This window comes from Psammomys obesus, unplaced genomic scaffold, assembly GCF_907164565.1.
Source record: "Psammomys obesus unplaced genomic scaffold, mPsaObe1.curated_primary_1811, whole genome shotgun sequence".
Lineage (NCBI taxonomy): Eukaryota > Metazoa > Chordata > Mammalia > Rodentia > Muridae > Psammomys > Psammomys obesus.
In genome coordinates this window covers 6,122,499-6,140,266 of record NW_026596256.1, presented here as the reverse complement: position 1 = coordinate 6,140,266, position 17,768 = coordinate 6,122,499, and the positions used below count along the sequence as shown (strand labels likewise).

Here is a 17,768-nt window from a genome sequence, read left to right as displayed (position 1 = left end):
AACTTTTCTTGTACCCCACATAGAATGTTGCTCTTCGCTTAGCCTCCCAAAGTAGCTGGGTACAAATCTACATATACTAGGCTGACATAGCACAGAATCTATTGTGTAGTAGGCATTTTATATAATTTTAATAATCTTTGAAAGATTTTAGTATATTTAAATATTAGACTCGTTAAGGAGATGAACATAGAATTGCAAAAGATTTTTATTCCTAAGTATATCTTAAATCTTACTTGGAACTCAACTTACTTCTGAAATTATTACGATACTCATTTTGCATGTAGGGTTTTAAATATATTAAATACACCATTGTAAAGGTAGAGAAGAGGTGTTGGGTCTCAGCAAAAATATTTAAGTTTTGCATAAGTTAGTTACATTCTTATTAATAAGATGTCTGTTTTGAAAGCCAACCAAAGTGTGGCATATTTTTGTTTTAATATAAAAAATCAAATCTTTAGATTTTTATTTTATATGGAATGGCTTTAGAAATGTTCATAGATTATTCATTCCCCCTAACATTATTTATAAAAGAGGCAGATATTTATAATATCCTGTGTGTTGAATACTGAAAGTACCCAGAGATAATAAACTTTTTAAAATTTCATCAATGAATAGTCTACATTATTTTGTAACATTAATTGGAAAAGGCAGTGGAAGTATTCACATACATTTTAATGGAATAGAATTATAGTGTATGTATTTTCATTTAAAAATATTATCATTATATGTAGTAGCTAAATATTCTCATGTTGATCAAGACTGTTACATTATTCTCTACTAAGATGGTGAGCAGGCTCTGGCAAAAAATATCCTGAGTTGTTATTGGTATCATGCTACCTTTTCTACCTCCTGACATTTAGCCCTCATCAATAATAATATATGAATTTTATTTGCTAACTTAATCAAAACTTATTAAAATTGGAAGATGGTAATTAAAATTTCAAGGGAAAATGTCCCATAGTAGATTCATCAGTGTCATTTTTTCCCAAAGGAAACCATTTAAAATCCCAATCATTCCAAAAGTAGGATTGTTACTTAAGAAAATATATTACAGTACTTTTAATTGAAAAGATTAGCAATTTTCTATCACTGCATAATAATCAATACCCTTTCGTCTGCCAAGGAGCCATTTGACAGTCTGTCCTTGGCTGAGGCTGTACTTTGCACAAGCGTATTCTATGTTGTGTTAGTTTTGGCTGACAGAGCTGCTTGCCTTTCGGATTAGCCTATATCTTTAGACCCTCTACGTGTGAACTGATTGTTCTAGACAGGAAGTGGAATGCAGGAGCTATAGGAATGGGCTGAAGTATCCTTTATATTTGCCTTTGTATCTAGGGGAGTTGGAAATAGGCAAGAATGGAGAGAAATTTTGTATGGCAGTACACAGAATTTTGCAAGTTTATTGTGAGCCCTGCAGCAATCCGATGCATTTTAGTTACTGGTAAGTTTGCTAAATTACGTTTGAAATTGTACCTCTTCGAAGATGGCCATCTATTTACTATTAAATCCACCATGTCAAAAATACCTTATTTTAAAAGACTTTTTGAAAAGATTTTGAATTATTATTACATTTGGTCTTAGGTATAAATTAAAATTACTTTGGATAGTAAATGCATTTGAGTTTTCTGTTGTCATGGGTAATATCAAAGTGAAATCAATGTTTTTCGGACAGCATGGTCTTGTGTTCAGGTTTGGAATAATAACAAATGTTTCCTTCTGCTTTTGCACTGGACTTATACTGTATTTAGAGGTCTGAGTTCACACATTATATGAATGAAAATGGATAGTCTTGTTATATAAAAGATTTATAAAAGTCCACAGCTTCCTTGTAGTTTTATGAGGTTCTTCAAATGTGTGTGACTTTCTCAAAGAATGCTTCCTGCTTATTCTCAGTGTATTATAGGGACCATTGTAAGGCAGACTTGAATCTTCCCTTTTGACAGTTCTGATACTTAGGAACCCACTGCCCTAATTCAAGTGTAGGTGAAATTCCATGAATAGGTTTGAAAATTGTAGAATATCTGTGCAATAGCTTTTTTTTTTTTTTTTTTACTTTCAAACATTTAAACAGAAGTGTTATATGTAATAGAGGACTTAAGCAGGTATTTGTGAAGTGGACTTGACTGTTGACCGAATTCATTTAAAATCAACTAGATTGTTTAATATCTTCTTTACAGAATCCTAAGGGATTCCTTGATAGTTGTGATTTTCTTAGAAATATCTATCTTTGGCTCAAGAACAAAGTGAAAAGAGTGTCACTGATATTAGTTTTTATTTGTGTGTGTGTGTTTGTGTGTGTGTGTGTTCGCGCACATGCGCGTGCTTGCGTTTTAATGGTGTAGGGCTAGCTAAGTTGATTCTTTTAATTTCCTGATGAAGTACTTTATTTCTAGGTATATGTTTTTAGAATATCAAGTAGTTTGTTCAGTTATAAGTTTTTATAATAATAATAACGATCATTTTTCTGTTGCTTATTGTCATGAGAAAACTTGATTTTAAGCTAAACAAACAAACAAATATTCCAAATTACTGGAGAAATCTGTTAGTCCTTTTGAAACCCAGAGAGCTAAAAGTAAGTCAAAAATGGAGTTAACTAGGTTTCTTTAATAATTGTTGAGCTTTCTTCATCATCACATTTTCTTAAATACTTTTAAGAATGAGTACTGCTGTGTTTATTATAAATAGGTGATTAAAGGTATATTACAAAACATTTCAGATGGCTATTATTTCATGATAAAGTCTAGTATATGGCAATTTATTTTAACTGCATTAGGAACATATAATGAAGGGTGTATATTTTTATTCATGTGTCAGAGCTGCTGGTTGGAAATACACAACTTATGAAGAAATACATTATCAAAACCTAATCCGTTGCAATCACTTCCCTTTGTTTCCTCATTTATTCATTCAGTGTATATACTACCAGTGCTTAACCTGTCTGGTACCTACTGTTATTTGATTTATGTGTTTGTGTACACTATGTAATTAATTTTAACAGATTCTCATTTCTATAATACATGAGTCATTACTTTGCTCTCATGAACTTTTCTGAGGGCATGTTTGGACATAAGTGGTATGTGACATTTCTCTGGTTGATTTTTATATATCAAATAAATTCTTATGAACAATAGTTAAAGACCAGCTATGTTCTTCACAAACAATGTCCTGGACATATTTAAAACTTTTTGAAAGCCTGATAGTGTATATATTATAGAATAGTGATATGTTTCTTATGTCAGGTTCACTTAAAGTAGAAAATATGTTTTATATATGCATAGATACATTCTATACTTAACTGAAATATAAACTGTATATAGTTATTTTTAATTTATTGTTTTTAACTTGAAGGATAAAATTAATCATATCCTCTCTTGCTTGTGGGAAGATACATGTTTGTATTATAAAGGCCATATAGCGTTTTTAAACAACAGAGAAATTAATGTGGTTGTTCTTATTGTTTGGCAAACAAATTACTGAAATGGAACGCTATGTTTCTAATAAATATTTAATGACTAAAAAGTGAAATTATCTGTACTTTACACACAGTGCTACTCTTTTGGCATTCCTCGTTGAACTACTTAAAAGTTCAGTAGCCATGCAAGAACAGATGCTGGGTGGAAAAGGCTTTTTAGTCATCGGCTACTTACTTGAAAAGGTAAGTGGTACATATTATTATTATTATTTTTTTGGTATGTAGCTTTTGTCACTGGACAGTTGACAATCATATTACCTTTTGATTGTTCAATGGTAATATCATTTGATAATTAAAGAACATTTTCTATTATGCTCTGAATGTAAACATAGGCATGGTGTTAAGAAATTATGAATGAAGATAGAAAATGGAAAAAAAAATCTCTTGCAAGCCTAGGGAGGATGAGGCAGGAGATAGAAAGTTTGAGACTAGTCTGGGCTACAGTGTAAGACTGTCTCAAGAAAACTCAATTTAAAAAAAATATTCCTCATGCTAGTACTGCAGCAGATGGCATCATGAGGTCCACCTTACAGTTCCCAATAGTTATGAGGGAGAGGTGACAAGATTTGCAGTGTGCCCTGTTGCGAAGCTAAGATTCCAGTGGATTAGGCGAGTTCAGTGTATTCTGTCTTTACACCACATTGTCTACAGTGGATTTACTGGAATATAGCCCTCTTGTTGAGTACATGCACGTGTGTGTAGCTAATCCATTTGTTTGAAAACAATTTCTGCTGTACTGAAGCCTCATCTTTTCTGTTAAAATCATATTGACTTTTAAGTCATTTTTTTTCCTATTTGGTTTAATGAAGTTCTAATTTGTTTCTTACTTTGTGAACCATATTATTAATTTTTAAATAGAAAACTTCTGTTTAATCATATGTACACTTTTGTTCCAATAAGGCTTTCTGATAATCACGGTACTGGCATTAATATTGTTGAGACCTTTGTACCACTGACCTTGTTTTGTTGCTTGGTTACTTAGATTTTTTCACTTTGACACCAGCTGTAGTACATTTTAGCAGTGTCTTTCTTCAGTTTTTCTATTTTCTATTCTTGATTTTTTTTTTTTTTACTTTTTTCTGCACTTCTGAAGACTGCCTTCGACCTCCTGGTTTTATACTGGAAAATCTTTTCTCCTATAATTCATTTAATGAGATTCTGCATATAGTTGCTTTCATCATCCTAGAGATATTAATTCGTCTCATATCTCCTCCATTTCGGTTCCAGTAGGATGTCAAGTGATCTGCACAGTTTTTAACCAAATAATTGCTTTTGAGTTTTCTCTCATATTCTGGTTTCCTTTTTATTTTTTTCTTCAATTAATTTATTTATTCACTTTCCATCCTAATTGCAGCTCCCTCCCTCCTCTCCTTCCAATCCCATGCTCACAACCCCTTCCCTCTTTCTGCCAATGAGTACCATCCCATACAGTCTCAGCAGGACTAAGTTCATCCTTTCCTTCTGAGGCTAGGCAAGGAAGCCTAGCTAGGGAAAAGAGATCCAAAGGCAAGGAACAGAATCAGAGACGACTCCTCCTCCCACACGATGTCCAAGCTGAACATCTGCTACATATGTGTAGGGGTCTAGGTGGTGTTTCAGTCTCTGAGGCTCCCATGGCCCCAGGTTAGTTGACTTTGTAGGTCTTCCTGTTGTGTCCTTGATCCCTCTGGCTTCCCCAATCATTCTTCCCACTCTTCCACAAGACTCTCCAAGATCTGCCTATGATTTGGTTTGAGTATCTGCATGTTTCTGCCTGCTGTTATTTGAACCTCTCAGAAGACAGTTATGCTAGGCTCCTGACTGCAAGGACAGCAGAGTATCAGTAGTAGTCTTAGGGTTTATTTTTCTGTTTTCCTTTTTATCTTAGTCAATGTCATTACCATGTATTTAAACTTTAGACATTAATCTCTGCTTTTTCTCACACTAAATCCAAACACTGGATAATTATATTTTAGCTTTCAGAATATATCCAAAATTAGGGATTGGAGAGATGGATGTTTAAGAACACTTGTTGCTCTTGCATAAAACCAAGTACCCACATTGTGGTCTATAACCATCCATGATTCCAGTTACAGTGGCCCAAATTCCTCTCTGACTTTATTGGGCACTGGGCATGCATGCGGCGCACATACATACACGTAGGCAAAAAACTCATGCACAAAAAATGCAACAAATCTTTAAAATTAAGAATATATGCAGCACCAATTGCTATTTCTTACTCCTTATTCTCTTCTCTATGTCCATGGATACCAATAATTACTTTCCTAGTTTTATATCTGTTGCTATGATAAAATAGTGACCAAAAACAAGTTAGGTAAGAAAAGCATTTATTTTTATTAATTTTAAAATTGATAACATTTTTCATTTAATTATTTTTAATTTTATTAATTACAGTTTATTCACTTTGTATCCCCCCTGTGCCTCCTTCCCTCCTCCCCTCCCAATCCCACCTTACCTCTTCCCCACCTGTGTCCCTTTCCTGGTCCACTGATAAGGGAGGTTCTCCTCCCCTTCCCTCTGATCCTAGTCTATCAGGTCTCATCTGGATTGGCTGCATTGTCTTCTTCTGTGGCCTGGTAAGGCTGCTCCCCTCTCAGGGGGAGGTGACCAAAGAGCAAGCCAGTCAGTTCCTGTCAGAGACATTTCCTGTGCCCATTACTATGGAACCCACTTGGATACTGAACTGCCATAGGCTACCTCTGTGCAGGGGTTCCAGGCCATCTCCATGAGTGGTCCTTGGCTGGAGTATCAGTTTCAGAAAAGACCCCTGAGTGAGGTATCCCAAAAGCAGAAAGACACACAGGGTATATACTCACTCATAAGTGGATATTAGACATATAATATAGGATAAACATACTAAAATCTATATACCTAAGGAAGCTAATCAGGAAGGAAGACTCTGGCTAAGATGCTCAATCCCCATTCAGAAAAGCAAAGAGGATGGACATCAGAGGAGGAAGAAAACAGGGAACAGGACAGGAGCCTACCACAGAGGGCCTCTGAAAGGCTCTACCCTGCAGGGTATTGAGGCAGATGCTGAGACTCATAGCCAAACTTTGGGCAGAGTACAGGGAATCTTATCGAAGAAGTGGGAGATAGTAAGACTTAGAGAGGAGCACCACAAGGACAGCAACAGATCTGAAAAGGGTTTATTTTACTTACAGGTTGATGCCTATCTTTGAGTTAGTAAGGGTAAGAACTCAGATAGAATCTTGAAGCAGAAACCATTGAGGAATACATGCCAGCTGGCTAGATGAATGGCTCTGACTCATGTTAGCTAGCTTTCTTTTGTAGCCCAGGACTACCTGCCTAGGGAATGGTGCCACTCACAATAGGCTGGGAGCTCCTATATAAATTAAGAATCAACATAATCCTCCATGGACATGGCCACGGGGGAGGCTAATATGGGTACTGCATCAGTTTAGACCCCTTTCTTAGGTGACTCTAGGCTGTTTCAGGATGATGGCTAAAACTGACCAGGATGTTTACATGCTCCACCCTTAAGCTCACACTACTTCTTTAAATGATCTTACTCCTTTTGTGACTGAATTGTTAATCTCATGCCTCTGATACCATACTTTTCCACTCTCCCTGTTTTCACTGTGTTACACCTCTTTGCCTCCCTGTAGCAGCAAGCACGTGCTTGCCCATGCTGGTCTTTTGCGGTCCCCTGCTCAACTCTCCTATTACTTTTCTTCAGTATGCACCTGAATCCTTTGTGTTTTTCTAGGGCTTGCCTATGGTGAGCACTTCTAGTTAGATGCCTCGTGTTGAACTTTCTATTACTGCATATATTAGTGCTCCCAGCTAGGGAGAAAGCCCTCAGTACATGAGACTGAACGATAGATATTTCAAATCCAAATAATAACAATAGCTTATCAGTCTTTATCTTAGCAGTAAGCTGGCAGCACACACAACTTGAGTTATTAACATGAATTCAATGTCTTGCTATTTATAAAGTAAGTTCTAGGATACAAAGTGAATAAACCAATTATAAAAATAAATTTTAAAAATTTTTAAAAAGTAAGTTATAAGCATTGTTAGGGAATTTGGTTTGATCTAGAGAGTGGCAAGAAAGATTATTTATTACAAGTTAAAGAGAAGAATGTTGTACTTGACTGGATTGATATCTTCAATAAAGTAATTGTGTGTTGGTTTGTACGACAGTGTCCACACTTTTTTTTCTGTCCATTAACTACCTGATGATGGATCAAAATAGTCAAACTTTTAGTTGAAAACCAAGGAAATTTCCCAAGCACAGTGATAGGATAGGGAAAGTTATAGAGCAGTCCAAACACCGCATCCAGCGTTAGGCTTGTTAAGTCTTAAATGGTTATCAGACACCCGGTTTGTATATGTCTTCTTATCCTGTCTCCAGGGTTTATTGATATATACCACAGATTTTTTCCTTTCCTTTGTATGTACAGGTCTTTAGCTCTATACCCTTACATCTGGTAGAGAGACAGAGTTCCTTTCTTGTATGCACAGACATTTCTTCAGTGCGATTTGATTGCTCAGCCTAGGTCTTGCCTTCCTGTGCATGCATATTTGTTATAATGCTGTAGTTTGCCATTGGATCTCTGAAGTATTGTCAATGCTCACCCAGTATCAGGTGGTTAATATAATTCATTTAGGTTGGTGGATTTCATTCTTAGTGTCCTGGAAAAGCAAAATTTATACTAAGGTTCAATTACTTCTTGATACACATTTACCAATTAAAGTAACATGTGTAATCATGCATGTTTTAATGTATTGAATGGTTTTGCAATAAAGAAAACATTTCTGTTAAGCTATTACATCCTGTACATGTAGGACATATATTCCTTTATTCATTGTAAATTTCTCCTTATAGCATCCAGTGTTACTATTTGCTGTTTAATTACTTTCAAGTGGACACTGTAATTGTTTTTTTCTAATACTACATATTCTATTTCCAAATATATTACGTATATAATTAATGTGTTAATTCCCTTACCCTTTCCTCCCTCCTTTCTTTTTTAAAGTTTCATTCACTCATTCATTCATTCATTCATTCATTCATTCATTCATTCATTCATATATGGGTGCTTTGCATGTGTATCTGTGTACTAATTGTTTACCTGATACCTTCAGAGGCAAGAAGAGATCCACTGGACTGGAATTCCAGAAAAAGAAAATTGAACTATCATGTAGGTGCTGGGAATTGAACCTGCATTTTCTGGAAGAACAACCAGTGATCCCTCTCTTAAGCCCCTTTCTTTCTTTTCTTTTTTGATAACTCTCTAGCCAGGCTGTTCTAGAACCCACCATTATCCTCTGTTAGCGTTCAGCTGAGACTACAGTGTACGCATAGCACTTGGCATGCCTTTTCATCAGCTCCAGAATATACTGGCCATGTCTTATCCAGAAGACAGTTTCACAGCAGTCTTCCCTGACCTTTTGTTTAGAAGAAAGGGAGTGAGACATGGCAAGAGGGGGTGATAAGGACTAAAATACATTGTAAAAATGTACAGAGTCATCAAAAATAGAATACTAAATAAATCAACACATTCTTTTGTCATGTGGCTCAGATTTCAGAGTTCACATTTCAATAATGTCCATATCGTGATGATTCTTCTAGGATTTATTCCTATTAATTGTCCAAGTATAAATCTCTGGTGTGTTTGTGTGCATGTGTGTTTTCCTAAAAGCTTCACAAATGCCATAGAAGCCCTCTACCACTGAACTGCATCTCTATCCTTGAATCTTATTTAAAGATTATTTTGCCTCTAAAAATGAAAACCCGTTGCAAAATAGAAAAAAAGAAGCAGTTCATCAAAGTAAACACTGAGAAAAATTGGATGTCTTTCTATCTTTTCTACTCTCCCAGTTTTTCTGTTCTTGCTCACTTTTGGAATTTAATATGAATGTAGTTAGACTGCATGGAGGAATTACAAATGAGAATGGAAGAGATCAATAACAGTATGATTTCTTCCATGGATCCTCTAAAGTAAGAGGATCTGACACATAAGTAGTATCATTCACAGGCAAAAGCAAATACTATTGTAGAAAAAGTTCACTGTACACATGGTAAAACTAAGTAGCCAATAAATTGTAACTTTGAAAACAATATTTGTAATGATCAAGTGTGAATCTAAAACTACTTTCCAGACAAACATTTTGTTTTTCTTTGATAATGTAGAGGCCCTGTGTGAAGCTTTTTGAGGTGCCTTTCATGGCACTCAGCAAGTTCACAACTTGTCTCTAAACTATGAGTTCCTATCAGCATGTTTCAGTGCTTGCTGGCATTGGCAGGCTGTTGGTATTTGAGTTTAGATTATCAGTTTTTCCAAAGAGCAATGTTTTTTCTATGTTAACTGCTTTTTGTCTGAAATTATATTGTAGGGTAACATTGCCTAAACAAAAGGTAACTCAAGAATCAAACGTAAATTAAGATGTATAGTAGAAAGTTACAGATGAAATTAATGTATTTTATTTAGCCTGGCCTATCCAAAATGTTATTGTAGTACTTGATTAGTTGTTATTTTTAAAAAGTACACCTTGTAAAGCATTATTTCTTTTTAAGTTATCAAAATTTATGTTACACCTTTATAGGGCATCTAACTTTGGATAGGCTGTATTTTTTTAATTTTTTATTAATTACACTTTATTCATTTTGTATCCCCCCATAAGCCCCTCCCTTCTTCCCTCCCGATCCCACCCTCCCTCCCCTTTCTGCATGCATGCCACTCCCCAAGTCCACTGATAGGGGAGGTTCACCTCTCCTTTCTCATCTTAGTCTATCAGTTCTCATCAAAAGTGGCTGCATTGTCCTCTACTGTGGCCTGGTAAGGCTGCTCCCCCCTCGGGGGGGGGGGGAGGTGATCAAAGAGCAGGCCAATCAGCTTATGTCAGAGGCAGTCTCTCTTCCCATTACTATGCAACCCACTTGGACACTGAACTGCCATGGGCTACATCTGTGCAGGGGTTCTAGGTTATCTCCACGAATAGTCCTTGGTTGGAGTATGAGTCTCTGGGAAGTTCCCTGTGTTCAAATTATCTTGTTCTGTTGCTCTCCTTGTGGAGTTCCCGTCTCCTCCAGCTCTTACTATTTCCCACTTCTTACATAAAATTCCATTCACTCTGCAGTTACGTAGGAGAGTGCCCACTTTATCAGACCATCTTAAAGAAGTGGTGTGAATTTCAGAAGCTGTGGTGTTCAGTTGTGTGTAGTAGTAAGTCATACATTGGTGTTGAGTGGTTATGATGGGATTATTCTGCATCGAGACATGTTAAGTGAAGAAGTTAAGAGTGTTAGCAAAGGAGATATATCATTTGTAGTGAAAAGAGGGCAAAGCATGTTGTATTTGAGTAGAGGTCTCTGGAGTACTCTGAGGATCGTGAAAGCTGAATAAGAACATTGTGTCCAGAAGAGTCAGGTCTGACTTATGATAGCCAGGCCAGGCAGGTTTGTGTTCAAGCAAGTGAACTGCATTTGTCAGTGTTGCCTAGAGGAATAAAACAGAGGGTTCTACTGTACTTGTGGAACGACTGTGAATAAAAGCACTTCTTTTTCCCTTTATTTTTTGAATTACAATTTTTAACTCTCAAGTTCTGTAAGATCTGCTGTCATTTTTGAGAGTCTTCGCATAGTTTACTCCTTTATATTGAAAGGAGTTACTTATCTGTAATTGACTTAGACATGGCTTTGGGTAGCAAGCTTTCACTCAAATATAAAATTTCATATAACTACATTTTTGCTAACAGAGACAATATGCAATTTTATGCTTTTAATTTAAACTTTTAGGGATAATTTCAATTATAGAATTTGATGTCACAATTTTTAGATAAATCTTCTGTTTCTGTCTTTAGTCATCAAGAGTTCACATAACTAGAGCTGTCTTGGAGCAGTTTTTATCATTTGCAAAGTACCTTGATGGCTTATCTCATGGAGCACCATTACTGAAGCAGCTATGTGACCACATTTTATTCAACCCTGCCATCTGGATACACACACCTGCAAAGGTTTGTAACTCGGGTTCATTCATTTAATTACAGTTTAATATTATAAAATAAAGTTAATGATAAATGTATAGTTATTCTATTTAATATATCCAGTAGTAAATATTCAACATTGTTTTGCTTATTTTCTAGTCTGTATAAAGCAGAAATAAAAATTTGAATATGTAAATATAATAAATGAAACTATAGTTAAACATTAAACGTGCTGTAGAACTAAGTTGTAATGTTATTAGATGTGATTCGTCCCTTGTCAACAAAGAAAATCTGGTATACTGTTGAAAAACTAGGAAAAGACAATAGAGTACTGTGATCATTTAGACTGGAAAGTTACTTTCATTTTGAACTTAAGATATTTTACCGTGACATATATATGTATATATTTAAATTAGCATATAGATAAGATATATTTTTTTTTAGAAATTCACAGAATGCCTTATATCTGATAATTGAATTTATTCCTAACTTATCCTAACTTAAATCTGTAAATCTTAAAATATACTATTTTGGGTTGTCTTTCATACCTTTTAAATCTTTTATACAACTGAGTGGATAATGTTAACTCTTGATTTGCATACAGCTCATCTCACTATGGTACTAAATTCACAACTAATGATTGTTCCTTCTTGTAATCAGTGTGTGGTCAGAGTCTAGATGATAACTCTGTATGGTAGCAATAAGTGAAGGAAGTGGAGTCACACAACCTTTGGCATATGCTATGTATGATAATGTATGCTTTCTCTGATATGCTGCAGCTGTTCCTCTGGAGAAGCATGTGCTCAAGAACTACCAACAGATCCTTTCTTTAGAAGCTGTCTTAGACAGAAGCTACTGCTGTATCATTTTATCTCGAATTAGATTAGCCTCTGTTATGTTAAAGTATCATTTATAATTCACGGTGGCTATTTTCCTTAGATATAGAACCTTGTTTTCTAATTGGGCCTTGTGGATTATCTTTATTGAAATCAGTTTTATTGGAATGTTTGTTTTGATTATTACTTTTTAAAATATAAATGATTATTAAGAAATGTTATTTTAAGTCACATAATAAATTGTAATATTTTGTCCTTTACCAATTTGCATTTGAATTAAAATAGAATTTGTGTTTAAAGCGCTTTAAACTTACTTCAATTATGTATTAGGTTCAACTTTCCCTATATACATACTTGTCTGCTGAGTTTATTGGAACTGCTACCATCTATACCACTATACGGAGAGTCGGAACAGTATTGCAGCTGATGCACACATTAAAATATTACTACTGGGTCATTAACCCTGCTGACAGCAGTGGCATCACACCTAAAGGGTTAGGTAAGAACCCCTGTGACAGTTCCAGTTTTCTGTGTTTGTTTATATCCTGGCCACTAGCACAGTGAACACATCTGCATGACCACGAAATTATCCTTTAGCTCTTTGGTTTCTTATGAGGTACAATATTATGTTAGAAGCTGCATGTGTTTGTTTGTTTGTTTGTTTGTGTTTGTTTATAAAAAAGGACATCTAGGGTTAGTGAGTCAGTGCTTACAGGTACTTGCCTCAAGACCTAATGACATGAATTAGCCCTTCAGCCTCCACTGACATGAGGGAAGAACTGACTCACGCAAGTTGACCCCTGACCTCTAGTCTGTGGCAAGCGCACACCCCCATACACAAATTAACTGTATTAAGAAAGTTATAGTGTTAAAAATACTTTGAAATAAACATATTTTTAAAAATGCGCTTGGTTTTAATTGAGGTGCTTTTTACAGGAGCTCTGGAAAATACAGTCATTATGTTAAAAATGGGTAAATGTGACTAGTTCCCATCAGTGTCTGCTAGTATGTTGAGCCTTTTGAACTTTTGTTTCAAATGTGCTGTCTGACCTGAGTGTGATAGAAAATGGTTTAATTTTCATATACTTGCTCTTATGTCTTAAGAATATAGCCATGTTTTCTAATTATACAAATGTATGCTTCTGTAAGTACTCTAAAGCACAAAATAACCTCCAAGAGAAACATTCTTGGTCCACTGCACAGGGAGGAGCACTACTGAAAGCGCAGCTTTTGCCCCGACACAAGAAAATGGTTAAACTTTTCTATGGAATCAAACTTTTTCCACTCTAATTATGCTTCCTGTTATGTTTTAAATTTTATTCCATAAAAATATGATTTTTTCCTTTTGTAAATTTAATTTTATTTATATATTTATTTATTACAGTTTATTCACTTTCTATCTCCACTGTGGCCCCCTCCCTCGTCTCCTCCTAGTCCCACCCACCCTCAATTTTTTTCCCCCTATGCCCTTTCCTAGTCCCCTGATAGCAGAGGTCCTCCTCCCCTTCCATATGACCCTAGCTTATCAGGTCTCATCAGGACTGGCTGCATCATCTTCCTCTGTGGCCTGGCAAGGCTGTATCCCCCAGGGAGAGGTGATCAAAGACAGGCCACTGAGTTCATGTCAGCGACAGCCCCTGAGCCCCTTACTAGAAACCCACTTGGAGACTGAGCTGCCAATGGACTTCCTTTGAAAAGGGGGTCTGACTGTCTCTGATTTGTTAAGAATTGACAAGAAAGGGCTAATTAAAAGTATTTTAATTTTTTTTCTTTTTTCTTTTTCTTTTTTTCAGAACTGTTCTATCAGGATAGTTTTACTAGCACTGTGTGATGGGAATTTTCTCAGAATTTTCACAGTGGTCTTACAAGTGTCGTTACACCAATCTCTTTTAAAAGGAAAAATAAATATCACTAGTATTAATATTTAGGTAGTCATACATTTTTGTCTTATAATGGAAGTCAGTAATTGTCACTGACAGTCATGTCTGTCTGTCCTTTCAGAGTTTATTTTGTGACTTTTGAGTTGCTTATGTCCAGAGTCAGTCTCTGTTGAGTACTCTTTATTAATATATTTAACAATATGTAACATAACTAGAGACATCTAAACATGTTCAGATATATACCAACATTGTAGGTGCTGTTAATACCATCCATATTTTCTCCAGGAAAATGCTGGAAGCTGCACAGCAACAGTTCTGAAGTTTGAATCACAGCTGTGTGACTTAGTCTGAAAGAGCTTGGGGCCCATGTTCTGAAAGTCTACATTTCAGTATTCCCCATTATGAACAAACCATATTATCTTTTAATTTAGCCTCTGCTCTACCACAGTACTTTATAACACATAGAACCTGTGAAGAGTTATAGAAGAAAACTGAAGTATAGTTTCATATTTTATATATTGATATATCCTTTTATTCTACCTTATTAAACTCTTACGCCACTCATCCGATAGCCTGATAGGTGTAATGCTGACTCAGAAACTTTTGTCATTTTCATCTCTTTTTGTGAAACACTCAAATATGTGCACTATTCTTTGTATCAGTTGAAAATAAATTATAGAAAATGTTTTCTTACCACAAATACTTCCCTGTATATTTCCCCAAAGGTAGAGGTTAATCCTGTTAAGTTATAATGGGGACCAATGAAAATTAGATTGTTATCATTAATATAGTGCTACTTCCAACCCAAAGGCCCCATTTAGATTTTTATCAATTACTTCAATAGTATCAATTCTAGAAACAAATAGTGTTTATCTTTCCTAAATACCAGTTGCAGGACCATGGTATTACTTAAACGTAGTCACTTTCATGTTTCTCTGTGTACACTGAGAGTTTGATCACTTTTTAGCCGTGCCCTTGACATGGTTGAAAAACACAGGCAGATTTTGGACACCACTCAGTTTAGATTTCTATGTGCTTTTTCATGGTGACCTGGGTTTTTCATTTTTGACATGAGAATCACGGAAATCCTGTTTCTGTCTCAACCTGCCCTGTCAAAGAAATACATGATGTTCAGTTGCCTGTGTCTAATGGTGTTAAACATGACTGCTTGTCTAGGGTCTTGCCTCCTTGTTCAGATTGTGTACATACCTTATTCTGCAGCAAGCTTCACCTACTTATTTCAAGATGAATCTTGAGGGAATTTCTCTTACTCTGTCAGCTGCCAAGAGTGATACTTTCTAACATAATAGTTTGCATACTGCTATAAGAGAGAATTTGTTTTTCTTGTGTATGTATTTGTTTTTCAGTTTTTTATATCAGTAAGGTCTCATGAATTCCTCTTTTATATGGTGAATTATATTCAAAATTGGTAGCTTTTTCTGAAAACTGGTAGCTACCCTGTAATAACTCTAGTCTTCGGTGGCCATAAAATTTGTTCCATCGAGTAGGTTTTGATTTTAATTCTGTGAACATGTTTCGGGATGCTGTACAGTTATGAGCATGCCAAATGGCAGTGCAACATGGAAGTGAGTTGATGAAGGACCATCAGAGAATAGTGCGCCGGCACCGAGTGGCATCCTTGTATATTGCGATGCTTACATTTGTCAGATTTGTCAGCAGGAAGCTGCGTAGGACATGTTGTAGCTTTATGGCAGATATCCATTAGTTTGCAGTATTTCCTTACTGTAAACATACACAAAATATTCTTTGTCTATTTTTTAATCATTCTTGTCCTAACCCTGTTTTTCCAAAGAACCCTTGCTTGCTTAGTTGATGTAGATTTTTTACAAGCCAAGATATGAGAGTTAGTTTTGCCTGCTGTTTTTTTTTTTTTTTTTAATCCTGTTTTGCTGCTCTTAGTGGACAAATCAGATCTAGGAAATCCAACTGTAAGTGTGACTTCAGTTCTGAATACACACCATACTCTATTTCCATTTAAAGCCACATGGCTCAGCTCAGCTTTATGATTATGGTATTTGCACTATTTTCTCTGCAGTGGAAACTGGCTCATATTAGCTATATTAGTATATATTTACATATTTACCTGTTTTACCTTGTTACTCCAAAGTTTTATCATTTGTACCATTAACTCTGTGTAAAACATTGATTATCAGTCTGTGGGTTGTAACCCCTTTGAGGGTCATATATCAGATATTCTGTATATCATATATTTACATTGTGATTTATAATAGCAGCAAGATATATCATATAACAGTTACGAAGTAGCAAAAAAAAATATATGGTTTGAGGTCCTTACAACATGAGGCAGGTTGAGAGCCACTGTTGTAAAGTTATGATTTGTTTTGCTTTTAATTTTTAACCTGTCCAGTAATTTTTGCTATTATTTTATTTTTACTAAAAGCGGATTCATGTCATGCATGCGCCACGCACATAAGTTTGTCTTTCCGCAGCACCATGTTTGTTGTAAAGACTGTGACAAGTGTATTCATAGTTAGCAGTTACCACATCTCTACAGTTTAAATTACTGAAGCACTGTCCTCATTGCTTTCCATATACCTCATACACATGTTGTCCTAACATTCCTGTATTTCAGCCATACTGTCAACTTCATCCTTTCATGAACTAAGACCCAACCTATGGCATTTCTGTGTTCATTGTATATTTTATAAACTACAATGAGGCAGGCTTCAAAAAAGTAGTATCAAGTACTTATAAGAAGGTTTAGGTACTTTACTATTGGTTAGAGTAAGCAAAAATATGGCTAACGACTGGAAAATGTGGAACAGATTTATTTCTAATAATAGATGAATGCACTGGGTGACAGTTTGCTTGTAAATGCAGTAATCTAGATAAACTGTTTGTGAGTGACTAATCATGGTAATAAAGGACATCTGAGGGAATTAGGAATAGTGCTACCTCAAGATCCAGCTATACCACTCCTAGGCATACACCCCAAAGATGTTTAACTAAAGAACAAGGATGCAGTTATGTTCATAGCAGCTTTATGTGTACTAGGCAGAATTATGCTTTGGAAATGTATAAAGGAGTGACATTGATGTTAGTTGCTTTGAGAAAGATGTTTAAGCAATTTTTGTGAGTCTTGTTATGTTTAAAGGTGAGTTCTGTTCTATGTCATACTGTATGCACATCCTTTCCAGTTGTCGTTCTTCCTGGCAATTCGGTATTTCACAGTTGGATCTTTTGACTTTAGATACAGTGGGACTCATAAGCTTATTTTAGTTTCCCATGCTTGACTTCATTTTCCAGCTCAGCGTTTGTTGGTGCTCACTACCGTGTGCCTTGTACATGGGAGAAAAGGATGCAAAAATAGTAATTGTGAGGAGGTAGAATGGGACAGTTTTGTATATGCATGGGACTTTAAAAGAGTCTGTAAATGGGGAGAGGTTTACAGGACAAAGAAATATTTTCATTGGAATTTTTTTCTGGAATATTTTGAAAGTGTGTTAAATTAATAAAAATAACCTGGGGGGGGGGGGTGCTGCCGAGACTGATACTCCATCCAAGAGCCGTGTGTTGAGATAACCTAGACCCTCTGCTCAGAGGTGATACAAAGTAAATAAATTGTAATGAAGAAAGAAAAAAAAA

At 35.6% G+C, this 17,768-nt stretch overlaps 1 protein-coding gene across 1 annotated transcript in view; it reads left to right on the top strand.

The window, feature by feature from the left end:
• Window positions 1-17,768, top strand: part of Nbea (neurobeachin) — a 509,877-nt gene that overhangs the window by 113,931 nt on the left and 378,178 nt on the right. The window contains exons 11-13 of the mRNA XM_055596761.1: window positions 3,547-3,655; window positions 11,303-11,455; window positions 12,592-12,760. Coding sequence (XP_055452736.1) covers window positions 3,547-3,655; window positions 11,303-11,455; window positions 12,592-12,760 — 431 coding nt within the window. The remainder of the gene's footprint in view (window positions 1-3,546; window positions 3,656-11,302; window positions 11,456-12,591; window positions 12,761-17,768) is intronic.